The following is a 19,927-nucleotide window of genomic DNA, read 5'->3' as shown; positions in this document are numbered from 1 at the left end:
AGGATGACAAGAAACTGAACTACAATGCCCCCCACCCTTGTCCCTTGCCCAACCCCAAACCTCATCTGGAAACTAAGAAGGGGGATAGAAGAGGGAATGAAGGCCTGAGCTCTCCCTACAACTCCCAAAGTTCTATGTCTCTCTCAGGAAAATACATGATTACAAATACATTTTGGAGTTTTATTAAAAAAGAAACACAAAGACTGCATGGGGGCTTTAAAGCCACATTCTCTAATATACATATCCATCGCATATGTAAAAAATAGAGCATATGCTTAACAACTTATAATGCTTAACAACATATAGCGCTCGATTAACAAAATATAGCACTAGATTAACATATAGCACTCGATTAACAACATATAGCACTAGATTAACAAGATATAGCACTCGATTAACAACATATAGCATTCGATTAACAACATATAGCACTAGATTAACATATAGTGCTCGATTAACAACATATAGCACTCGATTAACAACATATAGAACTCGATTAACAACACACAAACACAGAAACGACACACATGCAGAGTAAAAAAAAAAAGACTAATCACAGAGAGTGTACATTGAATCTACATCAAAACTGACATACTCCATATTCAATTAATGTCTTGGGATTTTAAAAAACAAACATACAAATGTATTTCTGAGTAGGCGTTCTCCAATTTGATTTCATATGGCAATAATGGCATAACCAAACCACAAAGCACCAATTTTCAGTAAAAAATATGAGACAACTGTTGAAGCAATGTGCGTGTTACCGCATGAAATGTAAGCATGTGACATATCGCGCGCCACACTGTGTGTGTTACCTCATGGTTTTTCAGGTGCCTAAACTGAGTAAATATATTTCTACACTGGGAGCATTGATAACGTTTCTCTTGTGTGGATTCTTTCATGTGATTTCAGTTGCCTTAACCAGGTAAATGTAATTCCACACTGGGAGCAGTGGAAAGGCTTTTCCCCTGTGTGTCTTTGCTCATGCCTCTTCAGGAAGCCTGATGAGGTTAAACTATTTCCACGCAGAGCAGTGATGTGGCTTTTCTCCTGTGTGTCCACTCATGTGATTTCAGGTTACTTAAGCGGTTAAAACGCGCTCCACACTGGGAACATTGGTAGGGCTTCTCTCCAGTGTGCGTTCTCTCATGCTCTTTCAGTTGCCTTAAATAGCTGAAATTCTTTTCACAATGTAAACAGTGGTAAGGCTTTTCCCCTGTGTGTACTCTTTCATGTTCCTTCAGGTTACCTAACCGCTTAAAAGTATTACCACATTGAGAGCATTTGTGAGGCTTATCTCTTGTGTGTTTAATCTCATGTGATTTCAGGCAACTTAACCGTGAACATCTCTTTCCACACTGGGAGCATTGGTAAGGCTTTTCTCCTGTGTGTATTCTATTATGTATTTTCAGGCTCTCTAACTGGGTAAAACTCTTTCCACACTGGGAACATTGGTAGGGCTTCTCTCCGGTGTGCGTTCTCTCATGCTCTTTCAGTTGCCTTAACCAGCTAAAACTCTTTTCACAATGGAAACAGTGGTAAGGCTTTTCCCCTGTGTGTACTCTTTCATGATCTTTCAGGTTACCTAACCGCTTAAAACTATTACCACATTGAGGGCATTTGTGAGGCTTATCTCTTGTGTGTATTATCTCATGTGATTTCAGGCAACTTAACTGTGAACATCTCTTTCCACACTGGGAGCATTGGTAAGGCTTCTCTCCTGTGTGTATTCTATTATGTATTTTCAAACTGTCTAACAGGGTAAAACTCTTTCCACACTGGGAACATTGGTAGGGCTTCTCTCCAGTGTGTATTTTTTCATGCACCTTCAGTGTCCGTAATTGGGTAAAACTCTTTCCGCATTGGGAGCAGTGGTGTCGTCTTGCTGGTTCAGACGTCTCTGGTTCCTCTGAGTCTGGTCTCTCTCCTGCCAAAGACAAACCGTGTTTAATTTAACCGAGAGATCAGGGTCGTATTCACTAGAAACTAAACGCAAGCAAACGGGCCGAAATGGGGAGGCACGACTAGCGGAACTTGTCCAATAAGAAACGCTTGTTTTTGCTTGCCATTGCAAAACATTTTGCTACGGTGTTCACTAATGAATACGACCCTGAATTAAACCTCCACATGATAAAACTGTCTTCCTGTGAGGTTGAATCCAAATCAGATCTCTCAATAATCTGAGGCCAAGTTTATCACTAGGACAAAGACAAGCTGGAAACCAAGTCTAGTCTAGAAAAGTAAGTCTGAAAAGTCTAATTTAATACAATACATTTGATCCGTTTTTACATTTTGTTGGTGACTGAACACACAGATTCCATGTGTTTTTCTGGTGCTCATCATATATATTTTATTTGTGTGTGGTTGGAGGTGTGGTTTCAATGTGGGAGTGTTATGTTGCATATTATAAACTGGGTGGTTCGAGCCCTGAATGCTGATTGGCTGACAGCCGTGGTATTGGCTATCTTGTTGCTATGGTGACTTTGGAGGGACAAACAACAGTAACTGCCAGGGTATGATTAAGCAATAAGGCACGAGGGGGTTTGGGGTATATGGAAAATATACCACGGCTAAGGGCTGTATCCAGGCACTCTGCGTTGCGTCGTGCTTAAGAACAGGCCTTAGCCGTGGTATATTTTCCATATACCACACCCCCTCGTGCCTTATTGCTTAATCATACCCTGGCAGTTACTGTTGTTTGTCCCTCCAAAGTCACCATAGCAACAAGATAGCCAATACCATCTCCTCAAAATAAGCCAGTCAGAATGAATCTAAGATAGATCAAGAAATCTGTCATCCATTTTGATGTTTTTGCCGAGGTCTTCCTCACGTCATTTTACATCCATCTAAGGTGTTTGGTGCAGTATTTCTCATGTTAAATAATGTCCAGGGAAAACCAGTCAGTGCACTGACACAACAGCTGGAAACCAAGTCTAGTCTAGAACAGCCTGAAAAGTAGGTCTAATATAATATGATACATTTTCATGTTAAGTTTAGTTGGTGACAGTCAAAAACCAGTTAGTGCACTGCATACAGTAAGTATCGGGTCAGCTGCGGACTGATTTCTGAGAACGTCTACAACTTCATCATCAGCGAGCCGTCAAAACTACTGTAAATAAAGCACAAGCTGCCACACGCGGTTTATCAGTGCCTTGCTAGCTAGCTAATTACTAAACTAGCTCGCTAAATTCCCATTTTGTTTGTCAATTAAGCTAAAAATTAGTAGCTAGCAGGCACATTGAGCAGCCAAGCAACAATCAGCTTATCGAGTCACTGGCTTCGGTGCCATTTATGTTTTATTTACAACTTTCTTACTAGATCTATTAACAGAGTGAGAGTCTGTCTGGCAGTGTTTCACAGACAATCATGCTACAAAACAGGTCGTCTCACTATATCTATTGCTAGAACATATCTTTTTTTCTTCTTTTTTTTACAGCTTTTCTGCTACATATACATACATTACATTACATAGACATTTGACATACATGGTACTTTTATATAAAGCAGTCATATAACAATAATACATTACCAAACATAAGCTCTTTAATCCCACCCCTCAGCCACTCTCAGCCCATCCCACCTATCACCATAGACCACCCTCGTTTGGTTTCCATGTGCCATATATTTTTTCAATTGTGCTGTGATATTTTACATACATTTTTAACCTTTCTAATCGTATAGTATCCACAGATTGTGAGCTTAAGATGAAAACCTTTCCTGCGAGTATTATTATATTATTTATTGACTGACTATGGCTTTCCAAATTGGCCCAACACTGCTATTTGTTAGGTTAATTATAAATGAATGTTGTGATTTTTTAACCATTCCTGAACCTGTGACCAAAAACAAGCTACATAGGGGAAAATACCAGAATAAATTATCTAGTGATTCTGTCTCTTCACAGCAAAATCTACAGAGCTGAGATTGTTGTATGCCTCATTTACTAGCATTCTATTGGTGGCAAGAATGTTGTTTAATTATAATTGAAGTGTTGAATAAAGTGTTGTTTTTTGTACCAGTTCATAAACCATGTGCCATGGAATCGGTACATCGAAAATCTCTTCCCATTTATCTTGCAACCTGTATGGTGCAGCTGTCAACATTTTTGTCCTCAAATGAAACTGGCATATTTTTCTATTTATGCAGATTCCTTTCAGCCAATTTGTATCTTTAATATATGGCAGGCTAACAAGTTCCTTACCTTCTTCCTATTCCACTTGCCTCCTCCTATCTTGTGGTAATGCTGCAATCAGTTGGTTATAAGTTTGGATTGAGCAGATATTCCCATATATTTTCGATAGCTGCATTTATGACATAACTCCACCGTTTATATTCATAATATCATTAATAAATATAATACAATTTTTAAGCATTTTTCCCATAAAGAATGTTTTTTTTTATTAATCAGTATATTTTAGTTTAACCATAACATTTGTTGTAATATTTGTTCTATCTTTTCTGGAGGATAAAACTGAAATTGTAACCAGCTTTGTATGGCTTGTTTAAGAAAGGGTGATACTTAAACAAAATTTCATTTTCAATTAGTCGGAAATGAGAAGTTGTAATCTGTATAAAGGCAAAAAGGCCATTTTTGAACAAAGGATGAGCCTTTCTTAATAATCTACTGTAGAACCATTTGGGGTTTAAGTATAACTTATGTATGAGTGAAGCTTTTAGTGAGATGTTTAAACTTTAATATTTAATACATTTAGCCCCCCAAACTCATATTAATTATATAAATAGGCACGTTTAATTTGGTCTGTTCAATAAGAAATATTTTTTGCTCATATGATTTAAAAAACAAGTCGCCTGGAGTAGGCAGTGCCTTTAGTAAGTAAGTAAACTGTGATTGGACCAAAGAGTTAATCAATGTGATTTTTCCATAAATAGACAAGTATTTACCTCTCCATGGTTGCAGAATCTTATCTATTTTTGCAAACTTTCTATTGAAATTGATTGTGGTAAGTTCATTTATATTGTTTGAAATGTGAATACCAAGTATGTCTACTTCACCATCCGCCCATATTATTGGTAAACTACAAGGTAGTGTAAACACTGTGTCTTTTAATGATCCAATACGTAATATGACTCGTCATAATTAGGTTTTAGTCCAGAGAGGTTAGAAAAGTAACCAAGCTCTTAAATGAGACCGTTCAGGGATCCAGATTGCGGACTTAAGAAAAAACTTGAGTCATCGTCATACATTGACACTTTTGTTTTTATCCCCTGGGTATCTAAACCCTTGATGTTCTTGTTGGATCTAATTTAAATAGCTAGCATTTCAAATGGCCATAATAAATAGATATGGAGACAACGGACAGCCTTGTTTTACTCCTCAAAACTTTCTGAGAAGTAACTATTATTTACTATTTGACATCTGGGGTTGCTGTACATAACTTTAACCCATTGTATAAGAGATTCACCGAAATGAAAGTATATAAATTCTAGTCGTACTTTATCAAACGCCTTTTCAAAATCTGCTATGAAAACCAGGCGTGGTATCTAAGATGTTTCATAATGTTCAATTGTTTCAAGTAATTGTCGTATATTATCTCTAATATATGGTAAAACCTTTTTTATTCTATGTGGTATGCATTTCGCCAGGATATTCGCATCACAACCTTGAAGTGTAAGAGGCCTCCAGTTATTTTTATGGACTGGATCTTTATACTTACCACCTGGGTCCTGTTTTAGTAGTAATGAAATCAGACCTTCTTGTTGAGTACCTGAGAGTCTACCATTTTTATAGGAGTAATTAAAATATGCTAATAGTGGATCTTTGACTACATAAAAAAAGGTCTGATATACCCCTACTGGTATACCATCAAGCCCTGGGGTTTTCCCAGACTGAAAAGATTTAATTGCCTCAAAAAGTTCATTTTCTGTAAGTTGGCCTTCACCCAGGTCTTTCTGTAAATTTGTTAATTTTACGTTATTATTAGGAAATAAATCCTTACAGTTAAAGAAAACATATGCTTAAAATATTTTGTTTCCTCTTTCAAAATATAATTAGGTGAATCAAGGATGAATCCATCATTTGAAACGAGTTTCTGTAAATTATTTTTGGTAGCATTTCTATGTTGAAGATTCAAAAAACATTTTGTGCATTTTTCCCCATTTTCCATCCAACTTGCTTTATTTTTGTAAAACATTACACTTGATTGTTCTTGAACAAGTACCTCCAAATCGTTTTGTTTTTACTCTAACCTATTTTGTACCTCTATAGTCCAGTTTCCATGACATCTAACTGCGCTGTTATTTCCTCTATATCCTTTACGAGTCTAATCTCTTTTGACCTAAACTGCTTTTGTTTTAATGATGAGTATTGTATTGAATGGCCTCTAAATGTACATTTAAAAGTGCCCCATACAACAAGGAGATCGGCTGTACCTATGTTGTGCAGAAAAAAATGCAATGATGAATTATTTTGTCATAGTTAAGAACAAATTGTCATCCAATAGGCTTTGATTAAATTTCCAATATCCCCGTCCACGTGGAAATTCTGTAAGGGTTATATCGAGGCCAATTAGATGGTGGTCAGATCGCATTCGGTCTCCTATTAATACTTTTCTTTTTACTTTTGATGCCAGCAAGAATGAAACCAGGAAGTAATCAAGACAGCTAGCTTGATTAAGCCTCCTCCATGTACAGTTGAAGTCAGAAGTTTACATACACTTAGGTTGGAGTCATTAAAACTCGTTTTTCAACCACTTTACACATTTCTTGTTAACAAACTATAGTTTTGGCAAGTCGGTTAGGACATCTACTTTGTGCATGACAAGTCATTTTTCAAACAATTGTTTACAGACAGATTATTTCACTTATAATTCACTGTATCACAATTCCAGTGGGTCAAAAGTTTACATACACTAAGTTGACTGTGCCTTTAAACAGCTCGGAAAATTCCTGGCTTTTGAAGCTTCTGATAGGCTAATTGACATCATGTGAGTCAATTTGAGGTGTACCTTCGGATGTATTTCAAGGCCTACCTTCAAACTCAGTGCCTATTTGCTTGACATTTTGGGAAAATCAAAATAAATCAGCCAAGACCTCAGAAAAACAATTGTAGACCTCCACAAGTCTGGTTCATCATTGGGAGCAATTTCCAAATGCCTGAAGGTACCACGTTCATCTGTACGCAAGTATAAACACCATGGGACCACGCAGCCGTCATACCGCTCAGGAAGGAGACACGTTCTGTCTCCTAGAGATGAATGTACTTCGGTGCGAAAAGTGCAAATCAATCCCAGAACAACAGCAAAGGACCTTTGGAGGAAACAGGTTCAAAAGTATCTATATCCACAGTAAAACGAGTCCTATATCGACATAACCTGCTGGAAGATGCCACTGCTCCAAAACCACCATAAAAAGCCAGACTACGGTTTGCAACTGCACATGGGGACAAAGATCATACTTTTTGGAGAAATGTCCTCTGGTCTGATGAAACAAAAATAGAACTGTTTGGCCATAATGACCATCGTTATGTTTGGAGGAAAAAGGGGGACGCTTGCAAGCCGAAGAACACCATCCCAACCGTGAAGCACTGGGGTGGCAGCATCATGCTGTGGGGGTGCTTTGCTGCAGGAGGGACTGGTGCACTTCACAAAATAGATGGCATCATGAGGAAGGACAATTATGTGGATATATTGAAGCAACATCTTAAGACATCAGTCAGGATTAAAGCTTGGTCGCAAATGGGTCTTCCATATGGACAATGACCCAAAGGATACTTCCAAAGTTGTGGCAAAATGGCTTAAGGACAACAAAGTCAAGGTATTGGCCATCACAAAGCCCTGACCTCAAACCTATAGAACATTTGTGGGCAGAACTGAAAAAGCATGTGCGAGCAAGGAGGCCTACAAACCTGACTCAGTTACACCAGCTCTGTCAGGAGGAATGGGCCAAAATTCACCCAACTTATTGTGGGAAGCTTGTGGAAGGCTACCCGAAACGTTTGACCCAAGTTAAACAATTTAAAGGCAATGCTACCAAATACTAATTGAGTGTATGTAAACTTCTGACGCACTGGGAATGTGATGAAAGAAATAAAAGCTGAAATAAATAATTCTCTCTACTATTATTCTGACATTTCACATTCTTAAAATAAAGTGTTGATCCTAACTGACCTAAAACAGGGAATTTTTACTAGGATTAAAATGTCAGGAATTGTGAAAAACTGAGTTGAAATGTATTTGGCTAAGGTGTATGTAAACTTCCGACTTCAACTGTAAATTCCTATCAGCAGAGAGACATATTACATGTAGTCCTCATTATATCCTGTTTTATTCCCACAAAAAAAGGAAGAAGAAGAAAGGAACATAGATTCTAACGGTCGCTAATGACAACCAGTAAAAATGTGTCTTAGGCATCAGTCTACCCATTAAGGAACACCTAAGTTTAACTTACAATAGACTCTGACACAGCCCGGTAGCCAATAAGACATGCAGAGTGAGTAAACCTCTATAACCAACCCTCTCTCCACCAACACACATGTAGTTATTATTCCAGGGTCATTGATCTATCACCTCAGCTGTTTTACACCTATAATCATTAGGATCAAGAATATAAAAGGTGGCGTTAATAGCTTATATAGAATTATAAACTGGGTGGTTCGAGCCCTGAATGCTGACCGGCCCGAGAGGCGTGGTACATCAGACCGTACACCACGTGCACGACAAAGCACCCGTTGTTACTGCTCTAATTATGCCGGCAACCAGCCTACAATAGCATTAAGGCACCTCGGGGGGTTTGTGGCATATCGCCAACACACCACTCCGCGTTGCGTCGTGCGTAAGAACAGCCCCCAGCCGCGGCATATTGGCCACACACCACACCCCCCTCGGGCCTCACCGCTTAAATATATAATATACCTCTCGCTTAGAGAAGTGCTTCCATAAGCCAGTTATTGTGTTGGTTCTACCGTTAACTCTAATCCATTTATGCCAGTGTTAACCAGCCCGCCACACACTAATAAAGACAACAACCCTGTTGACAATACGGAATCCATTTGTCGGTGTATATCGGAACAATAATATGTCCTTTACATTTTTTACATTGAGATTTTTTTTTTTTTTACGTAAAAGGATAATGACACCAATATTTTAGAAACGTATCGGCAGGTTATGTATCGGCAGGTTATGTACAGGCCTACTCCAGTAGAGAACCTAGACAGGTTATGTATTGGCCTACTCCAGTAGAGAACCTAGACAGGTTATGTACAGGCCTACTCCAGTAGAGAACCTAGACAGGTTATGTACAGGCCTACTCCAGTAGAGAACCTAGACAGGTTATGTACAGGCCTACTCCAGTAGAGAACCTAGACAGGTTATGTATTGGCCTACTCCAAAAGAGAACCTAGACAGGTTATGTATTGGCCTACTCCAAAAGAGAACCTAGACAGGTTATGTATTGGCCTACTCCAGTAGAGAACCTGGACAGGTTATGTACAGGCCTACTCCAGTAGAGAACCTAGACAGGTTATGTATTGGCCTACTCCAAAAGAGAACCTAGACAGGTTATGTATTGGCCTACTCCAAAAGAGAACCTAGACAGGTTATGTATTGGCCTACTCCAGTAGAGAACCTAGACAGGTTATGTACAGGCCTACTCCAGTAGAGAACCTAGACAGGTTATGTACAGGCCTACTCCAGTAAAGAAATTGGACAGGTTATGTACAGGCCTACTCCAAAAGAGAACCTAGACAGGTTATGTACAGGCCTACTCCAGTAGAGAACCTAGACAGGTTATGTATTGGCCTACTCCAGTAGAGAACCTAGACAGGTTATGTACAGGCCTACTCCAGTAGAGAACCTAGACAGGTTATGTACAGGCCTACTCCAGTAGAGAACTTGGACAGGTTATGTACAGGCCTACTCCAGTAGAGAACCTAGACAGGTTATGTATTGGCCTACTCCAATAGAGAACCTAGACAGGTTATGTATTGGCCTACTCCAGTAGAGAACCTGGACAGGTTATGTACAGGCCTACTCCAGTAGAGAACCTAGACAGGTTATGCATTGGCCTACTCCAATAGAGAACCTAGACAGGTTATGTACAGGCCTACTCCAGTAGAGAACCTAGACAGGTTATGTACAGGCCTACTCCAGTAGAGAACCTAGACAGGTTATGTATTGGCCTACTCCAGTAGAGAACCTAGACAGGTTATGTATTGGCCTACTCCAGTAGAGAACCTAGACAGGTTATGTATTGGCCTACTCCAGTAGAGAACCTAGACAGGTTATGTATTGGCCTACTCCAGTAGAGAACATAGACAGGTTATGTACAGGCCTACTCCAGTAGAGAACCTAGACAGGTTATGTACAGGCCTACTCCAGTAGAGAACCTAGACAGGTTTTTAACTCTGTAATCCTTTATCCTAGCCCTACATTACATCTATTCATATTTATTACGTTTTATCTTAAAAGCGAATCGTTCTGATTCACATTCGGGAACAAGGGCCGCACTATATAACAGTTTTTAAGTCATAATATACCCGACTTCTACAATTAGGCCATATCATATAAAAAAAAATATATATATATATATATGTGGTATTTCTAACGTACTACCGTGCAACCTGGTCCTCTGCAGCTCAATTGGTAGAGCATGGCGCTTGTAATGCCAGGGTAGTGGGTTCGATCCCCGGGACCACCCATACGTAAAAATATGCACACATGACTGAAAGTCGCTTTGGATAAAAGCGTCTGCTTAATAGCATATTATTATATTATTTAAAACTAAAAAAGGTCTTACCCATCTTCCCCTAAATCAAAAACCTGATGTTAAGTCCATATTGTCCTAAGTTCCATATTGCCTAAATATAAAAAGGATAGGTTCATCATACCCATTCTGCATTACCATAAGTCAAACCTTATTTTAAGTCCACGGTTCCATACTGTATGAATACAAATGAATAATATTTTTAAAAAGAGTCCATCATGCAAAAAAATTTTTTGTGTATCGGGGACTACTTCAGCAGGCGGTAGCTATCAGCCACGTTGTAATCTCCAGTCCTCTATCTCTCACAGCCACGTTGTAATCCTCCAGTCCTCTATCACTCACAGCCACGTTGTCATCCTCCAGTCCTCTATCACTCACAGCCACGTTGTAATCCTCCAGTCCTCTGTCACAGCCACGTTGTAATCCTCCAGTCCTCTATCACTCACAGCCACGTTGTAATCCTCCAGTCCTCTATCACTCACAGCCACATTGTAATCCTCCAGTCCTCTATCACTCACAGCCACGTTGTAATCCTCCAGTCCTCTATCACTCACAGCCACGTTGTAATCTTCCAGTCCTCTATCACTCACAGCCACATTGTAATCCTCCAGTCCTCTATCACTCACAGCCACGTTGTAATCCTCCAGTCCTCTATCACTCACAGCCACGTTGTAATCTTCCAGTCCTCTATCACTCACAGCCACGTTGTAATCATCCAGTCCTCTATCACTCACAGCCATGTTGTAATCTTCCAGTCCTATTTCACTCACAGCCACGTTGTAATCTTCCAGTCCTCCATCTCTCACAACCACGTTGTAATCTTCCAGTACTCTCTCTCTCACAGCCACGTTGTAATCCTCCAGTCCTCTATCACTCACAGCCACGTTGTAATCTTCCAGTCGTCTATCACTCACAGCAACGTTGTAATCCTCCAGTCCTCTATCACTCACAGCAACGTTGTAATCCTCCAGTCCTCCATCACTCACAGCCACGTTGTAATCTTCCAGTACTCTCTCTCTCACAGCCACGTTGTAATCCTCCAGTCCTCTATCACTCACAGCCACGTTGTAATCTTACAGTACTCTCTCTCACAGCCACGTTGTAATCTTCCAGTACTCTCTCTCTCACAGCAACGTTGTAATCCTCCAGTCCTATTTCACTCACAGCCACGTTGTAATCTTCCAGTCCTCCATCTCTCACAGCCACGTTGTAATCTTCCAGTACTCTCTCTCTCACAGCCACGTTGTAATCCTCCAGTCCTCTATCACTCACAGCCACGTTGTAATCTTACAGTACTCTCTCTCACAGCCACGTTGTAATCATCCAGTCCTCTATCACTCACAGCCACGTTGTAATCCTCCAGTCCTCTCTCTCTCACAGCCACGTTGTAATCCTCCAGTCCTCTATCACTCACAGCCACGTTGTAATCTTACAGTACTCTCTCTCACAGCCACGTTGTAATCCTCCAGTCCTCTATCACTCACAGCCACGTTGTAATCTTCCAGTCGTCTATCACTCACAGCAACGTTGTAATCCTCCAGTCCTCTATCACTCACAGCAACGTTGTAATCCTCCAGTCCTCTATCTTCCAGTCCTCTATCTCTCACAGCCACATTGTAATCTTCCAGTCCTCCATCACTCACATCCACGTTGTAATCTTCCAGTCCTCTATCACTCACAGCCACGTTGTAATCTTCCAGTCCTCTATCACTCACAGCCACGTTGTAATCTTCGAGTCCTTCAACATTTGGTTGTTTACATACAATTTATCGACCACTAGACGAACATTCTGCTTCTCTGCTCGGAGCCTTTTGAAAGTGGGGTACAGGGCACGTCGTCGCCACTATTTCATGGGGAAATTGTTCATTAATAGAGAACAGGGTGTTCTTCAGTTCCCTACCCTGTTGTAACAAGGCAATTTTCATTTTGTAGTGAGTTAGCATAGCTACGATCGGACCTTCCATCCCCTCTGCCACCGAAACGGTGAGCCCTTTGAAAATCAATTGTATTCACCTGTTTGTCCGTCATTTTGAGATTATGTTTCATGAACACCTTGACTTTTCCTTCCGTTGACCGATAGTTTTCATCCTCCTTTATTCCCATTATAACAATATTATTCTTCATTCTTCTGCACTTTAGATTAAGTAATGTGGCCTTGTTTCAAAGCCAGTGTTTCATAGGAGTTCCCACATATGCTGAGCACTTGTTGGCTGCTTTTCCTTCCCTCTGCGGTCCGACTCATCCCAAACCATCTCAATTTGGTTGAGGTCGGGGGATTGTGATCAGGTCATCTGATGCAGCACTCCATCACTCTCCTTCTTGGTGAAATAGCCCTTACACAGCCTGGAGGTGTGTTGGGTCATTGTAGTCCCATTAAGTTATATTATATTATATACCCTTTTTGAGTACATTTTGGCACTGGAATAAATGTTTCAAACTAATATCAATGCCACATAGGTACTTTTTTTCACAAAATAGAACAGAATAACATATTCAAGTGTTTGTGGGTGATTCCATGACAAGGTCAACCTGAGCATGCCCAAAGAAAGTTCATTTCCAAACGAAACCAGGTTCCAGGGTTTACAGTAACAAAACAAAAAAATGAAGAGAATAAATAAAATGGGCGCCTGACAAATTGTGTCAGATAGAAGAAAATAATAACATTGCAAAATAATGATTTTTATTCATTAATGGAAATACAAGTCAACGTTAATACATTCAGCCTGCCATGCTTATCGGTCTATAGGTTCATTTGCATCATTTAGTGGAATGAAATTGCAGCGTGTGTATTTTTGTTGGTCATAATGCATCTTATTTATCACATGCGCTCAGCATCCAGAGCCTATGAGTGGAATATCACGTGTCAGACAGCGCCAGCGCTGCTGCTGAGAGCCTGCTTCAGCTCTTTAAACAGCTTGTTGCTGCTGGAGTGGACCGTCTGCTTTTAGAAGCCCAGTCACTGCGCAACAATTCGAAATGCAATCACGTGTTCAAAACAATTTAAAAAAAGACCCACAATTTGTATTTCTCAACTGGTAATTGAAGAGCACCCTCCCATTCGCCATTCAAATTCATGTGGTCCTCTGTAGCTCAATTGGTAGAGCATGGCGCTTTTAACGCCAGGGTAGTGGGTATCGATCCCCGGGACCACCCATACGTAAAAATGCATGCACACATGACTGTAAGTCGCTTTGGATAAAAGCGTCTGCTAAATAGAATATTATTATATTATAGGCAATGGTAGACAGGCTATCAGCGCGTCACTCACCACTATGCAATGTGAGCTGGAGGCAGAACGCATTTAGAAAATATATACTTAACTGTTCGAAACGTTAACGTCATATTATGAGGCATGTCTAAGGGGGGTAAAAAGCTGCTAGCGGTCCGTGGTACCGCGTGACAGAAACTGTGCATCACGCCTCGATCACACCTACAGCGTTTTTTTGCTCTTTGGTACACCAGAAGTACATGAATTTCCCGAGGCAGCACGTTCTATGTGGTGCATACGTTGGATTTATCAAACCGTATGCGTAGAAGGCTGGACAGAAATTTACATTTACATTTTAGTCATTTAGCAGACGCTCTTATCCAGAGCGACTTACAGGAGCAATTAGGGTTAAGTGCCTTGCTCAAGGGCACATCGACAGATTTTTCACCTAGTCAGGTCGGGGATTAGAACCAGCGACCTTTCGGTTACTGGCACAATGCTCTTAACCACTAAGCTACCTGCCGCCCAGAAATGGTAGCGGAAGGTGAACGTTGAAAGTTCTGTTGCACACACACATCCAGATGATGCTGTGTACCATTTTGAGCAATGACGCCGAAGGTTTGATCGAGGCGTTAGTTTTCCAGAATCAATGTTCATTGGCTACTCCCGTTTTAGTAGGGTTTAGCCCTTTGCGCTATTTGAGGAGTTGAGACATAAAAAAGGGTTTGTTAGAGAGGTTAAGTTCTCCTCTATTACAGTAAAATAATGTCTCGATGTGTCTCAGTGTCAATATGACTGTTTCTGTTGGACCAAACCTCTAATAGCATGTTGAAACTGCTTGAGGTCAGAGAGGAAGAAGTGATCTTTAGTCTTTGTTGTTGTGAGTGTCAGGGGGAGGGGCTTGGTGTCAGGAGGAGGGGCTTGGTGTCAGGGGGAGGGGCTTGGTGTCAGGAGGAGGGGCTTGGTGTCAGGGGGAGGGGCTTGGTGTCAGGAGGAGGGGCTTGGTGTAAGGAGGAGGGGCTTGGTGTCAGGGGGAGGGACTTGGTGTCAGGGGGAGGGGCTTGGTGTCAGGGGGAGGGGCTTGGTGTCAGGGGGAGGGGCTTGGTGTCAGGGGGAGGGGCTTGGTGTCTGTGTGTGAGTGGGAAGGTGCTCAGTGAACACAGCACAGAAGGAGGAGGAGCTTGGTGTCAGGAGGAGGGGCTTGGTGTCAGGGGGAGGGGTTTGGTGTCTGTGTGTGAGTGGGAAGGTGCTCAGTGAACACAGCACATAAGGAGGAGGAGCTTGGTGTCAGGAGGAGGGGCTTGGTGTCAGGGGGAGGGGCTTGGTGTCCGGGGGAGGGGCTTGGTGTCAGGAGGGGCTTGGTGTCAGGAGGAGGGGCTTGGTGTCACAGCACAGAAGGAGCGAAGGAGATGAGACCAAAAAGACAAACACTCATGAAAACAGGAAGAAAATAAAAAAAAATCTTGATTCTTGCAATACAGGCATTAGGAACATCGCGCTAAAACATACATTCAAATCAATTGATTTGATACTGTATATAGCTCAGCCCTAATTACAGGTAGCCTGAATTAGGCTTGGGCGGTATACCGTATATATGTGGTCCTTTGTAGCTCAGTTGGTAGAGCGCATGGTGCTTGTAACGCCAGGGTAGTGGGTTCAATTCCCGGGACCACCCATACTTAAAGTGTACGCATGACTGTAAGTCGCTTTGGATAAAAGCATCTGCTAAAATTGCAAATATATACCGTATACCGGGGTATTTGGACAAAGCCACAGGATGGTTTTTCAACATTGTTGAAACTATTTCTTTGAAGTTTCTTTTATCAATTGTAATACTTGTGGCTACTTCTTAAGTAAATACCTCCAGTCAAGTTGTGCAATATGTTAGGAGATAAAGAACATTGTGTTCTTCATTTCACCTGTCACATTATTATGTAGCTTATGGTAGTCCCCAGTGTTTGTTTACAAGAACACAACTATGAGAGACCTTAGCCACTCACTGTCGTGTAGCATGCGCCAGGTCATCTAATTACAGTATGGAATTCAGAACTAAATGTTTGCCAGCTAGATATCTTATAACTATTATGTTAACTGTCTAAAATGTGCTAATTGCTCTGCAGTTGTGCATTTGGTTTGCTAATTTAGTAGCTAGCATTCGCTTGGTGACAGCAAAGAATCCCCACCTGGATCAAGAGCCTTGCAGGCTAATATTCATTTTGTGCGTGCAGCAAATTGTGAGTAGCATTTTTTTGTTACTTGTATAGTTTAGGTCAGAAACTGTACAAAATGTTTGCAATGTGCTCGTTAGCATTTACTTAGCATTCTCTATGAGGATTCCTTAGTACCTGTTAGCATTCTGGTAAGTAACATGCTTTGGATATTTGTAAGATTTAAATACAGTCAACTTCTGCACTTCAATGCTAACTAGCGTTAGCACAATGACTGGTAGTCTATGGGTATCTGCTGAAGTCTATGGGTATCTGCTAGCATATACCCATAGACTTCCAGTCGTTTTGTTAACACTCGTTAGCAATTGCGCTAGCGCTAGTTAGCAACTTCCTTCAAACCACTCGAAGAGACATACAAATGATATACACTAGTTCATCTGACTCTGAGGAAGTAGATAAAGGGCCTCACTGCCAAAATACCAAAGTATCTCTTTAAGGATAATTATTTAAGTGGTTTCACATCAAATGTTTAATTTATATATTGTCTTTCCATTCTGTGAGACATTGGGTTGTCTCCCGAGTGGCGCAGTGGTCTAAGGCACAGCATCGCAGTGCTAGCTGTGCCACTAGAGATCCTGGTTCGAATCCAGGCTCTGTCGTAGCCGGCCGCGACCGGGAGACCCATGGGGCGGCGCACAATTGGCCCAGCGTCGTCCAGGGTAGGGGAGGGAATGACCGGCAGGGATGTAGCTCAATTGGTAGAGCATGGCGTTTGCAATGCCAGGGTTCGATTCCCATGGGGGGCCAGTATAAAAAAAAAAATTATGTATGTACTCACTAACTGTAAGTCGCTCTGGATAAGAGCGTCTGCTAAATGACTAAAATGTAAATGTAAATGTTGTGCAAATGTAATATCCATAACGCTGGAATCTCCCATAACTAAAGTAGAATGACACTTTAAAATCACACATCAGTTCAAAAGAAAGAGATATTCAGGGTAATCGGTTCAACAACTACATCGTTTGTGCCCCTGTTTTTAAGACAGTACTCACCGTTCTTCTCTTCTTCTTCCTCCAATGTGACAGTAATCTCCCCCTCCTCCTCTTTCACTCTTAAAGATTCTTCCTCTTCTGTCACTGTAACTTCTTCCTCCTCTTTCACTGTAACTTCTTCCTCTTTCACTGTAACAGCTTCACCCTCTACTTCTATTTTGACAGTAACAGCCTCCTCTACCTTCTCCTCTTTCACTAGAGCTTCTTTCTCCGTCCAGCAGATATCCTCTTCTTTAGCAGGAAGGGATCGACTTAGTGAGCTCATGGTCAGGGATGTTAGATTGTTAGCTAGCGTTAGCGATTAGCTTAGTGCTAGGCTATCTTAACCAGCCAGCTAGCTAGCTGACTAGGTAAATATTAAATGGAGTAACTAGTAAATAAGCAACTAGTGTTTAAAACACTGAGGTTAATACACCCGAATCTTTCGGTTTTATGTTGGCTAGCGAGTTACCGAGGTGGTTGAATCAGTAGCTGTGTTGTTGTTGAAGAAGAAGCGTCCCGTCCCGTCCACCAGATTTTACGTCACGCAAGAAGCGCCAGCTGAAAGACTCACATCGCCATCTGCTGACTGGAGTGGGTAACACAGTTTAGGAAAATATTCACTACATTGTTTATTCTGGCAAACAACGTCATAACAATAGTGGTCTAAGGCACTGCATCGCAGTGCTAGCTGTGCCACTAGAGGTCCTGGTTCGAATCCAGGCTCTGTCATAGCCGGCCGCGACCGGGAGACCATTGGGGCAGCGCACAATTGGCCCAGCGTCGTCCAGGGTAAGGGAGGGAATGGCCTGCAGGGATATAGCTCAGTTGGTAGAGCATGGCGTTTGCAACAGCAGGGTTGTGGGTTGGTTCCCACGGGGGGTATGAAAAAAAATATGTATGCACTCACTAACTGTAAGTCGCTCTGGATAAGAGCGTCTGCTAAATGACTAAAATGTAAATGTAAATATAGCACCTAGCATCAAACTAAATTGACCAAGGTCAGTGTGCGTTCCGAGACGTTAGGCGTTTCTTTCTCACCAAGTAATTTTTTATGACGCATTTCACACCAATTGCGAAATAACGTTAGCTAGTTGGCTAATGTTAGGGCTAAGGGTTATGGTTAGGGGTTAGGTTAAAGGGTTAGGGTAATGGTTAGTAAACATGCTAAGTAGTTGCAAAGTAGCTAAAAAGTAGTAAGTAGTGCAAAGTTGCTAATTAGCTAACAGTTATTTATATTTTTTCACTGTCCCCTCCTCTTCTTCCTTTTTCATTCTGAAAGCTTCTTTCTCTGCTTTCACTATAAAATCCTCCTCTTCTTCTAAGACAATGTTCAGCCCCAGAGCTTCTTTCTCCGTCCAGCAGACCTCCTCTTCTTTAGCAGGGGGGAAGTAGCTTAGTGAGCTCATGGTCCTCTGTAGCTCAATTGGTAGAGCATGGTGCTTGTAACGCCAGGGTAGTGGGATCGATCCCCGGGACCACTCATATGTAAAAATGTATGCACACATGACTGTAAGTCGCTTTGGATAAAAGCGTCTGCTAAATTGCATATTATATATGGTCGGGATGTTAGCTAGTTAGTTAGCTGGTTAGAATGAGCGACTAGCCCCAGTCAAGGTAAATATGAAATAATACTTCGTAACTAGTAAATACACAGACAGTGTGTTTAATGTTACTGAGGAGTGGCTTCTGTCTGGCCACTCTACCATAAAGGCCTTATTGGTGGAGTGCTGCAGAGATGGTTGTCCTTCTGGAAGGTTCTCCCATCTCCACAGAACTCTAGAGCTCTGTCAGGGTGACCATCGGGTTCTTAGTCACCTCCCTGACCAAGGCCCTTCTCCCCCGATTCCTCAGTTTGGCTGGGTGGCCAGCTCTAGGAAAAGTCTTGGTGGTTTCAAACTTCTTCCATTTAAGAATGATGGAGGCCACTGTGTTCTTGGGGACCTTCACTGCTGCAGAAATATTTTGGTACCCTTCCCCAGATCTGTGCCTCGACACAATCCTGTCTCGAAGCTCTACGGACAATTCCTTCGACCTCATGGCTTGATTCTTGCTCTGACATGCACTGTCAACCGTGGGGACCTTATATAGACAGGTGTGTGCCTTTCCAAATCGTGTCCAATCAATTGAATGTACCACAGGTGGACTCCAATCAAGTTGTAGAAACAGCTCAAGGATGATCAATGGAAACAGGATGCACCTCAGCTCAATTTCAAGTCTTATAGCAAAGGGTCTGAATACTTATGTAAATAAGGTATTTCTGTTGTTTTTTTACAAAAAAAATAAAAAAAACTTTGCTATGAGACTTCGCTTTGTCATTATGTGGTATTTTGTGTAGATTACTGAGGAATTTTATTTATTTAATACATTTTAGAATAAGGCTGTAACGTTAGAAAATGTGGAAAAAGTAAAGGGGTCTGAATACTTTCCGAAGGCACTGTACATGGATGATCAGGGCTTTTATTCAGGAACGTTTCTTGGGCTACTTTGATGTGTCAAGTGGGCAAGGTGTGCAGTCTGTGATTGGCTTTGTGAATTCTAAGATGTCTGAGTTTAACTTCATGGAGAAACGTGTTGCCCAAACCTGTGATGGCACTGCTGTAATAGAATTACAGCTAAGTCCCCTCCTGTTCCCTGATTAAGAGGTGATGACCACTCCACTACCAGATTCAACTCTCTCCTGACATGAACTGCAGCCACGTCTCATGTGCCCTCTCATCCACTGGCACATTGAATGTTTCCTCTCCAGGCACTGTAAATAGCCCCCTCTAATTAGGGTATGTAGAGTCAATCAGATACAC

At 41.4% G+C, this 19,927-nt stretch overlaps 1 protein-coding gene across 1 annotated transcript; it reads right to left on the bottom strand.

The window, feature by feature from the left end:
* Positions 1-948: 948 nt before the first annotated feature.
* LOC311120606 (uncharacterized protein) lies at positions 949-17,509 on the bottom strand. Its single transcript, XM_084195192.1, has 2 exons — positions 17,148-17,509; positions 949-1,927 (listed from the first exon to the last, which is right to left on the bottom strand). Exons 1-2 carry the CDS (start codon positions 17,410-17,412, stop codon positions 1,011-1,013), a joined length of 1,182 nt encoding a protein of 393 aa, XP_084051318.1. The 5' UTR covers positions 17,413-17,509; the 3' UTR covers positions 949-1,010.
* Positions 17,510-19,927: the final 2,418 nt, after the last annotated feature.

Source organism: Coregonus lavaretus (genome assembly GCF_964263955.1).
Source record: "Coregonus lavaretus genome assembly, contig: HAP1_SCAFFOLD_47, whole genome shotgun sequence".
NCBI lineage: Eukaryota > Metazoa > Chordata > Actinopteri > Salmoniformes > Salmonidae > Coregonus > Coregonus lavaretus.
Note: the sequence above shows the minus strand (reverse complement) of the source record. Positions and strands in the feature narration are given on the sequence as shown.

Excerpts from the sequence above, each read along its gene's own strand:
- LOC311120606 (XM_084195192.1), bottom strand. The coding sequence starts at position 17,412 with ATGAGCTCACTAAGTCGATCCCTTCCTGCTAAAGAAGAGGATATCTGC. Across the intron at positions 1,928-17,147 it reads GGAAGAAGAAGAGAAGAACG|GAGAGAGACCAGACTCAGAG; the intron begins GTGAGTACTGTC and ends TGTCTTTGGCAG.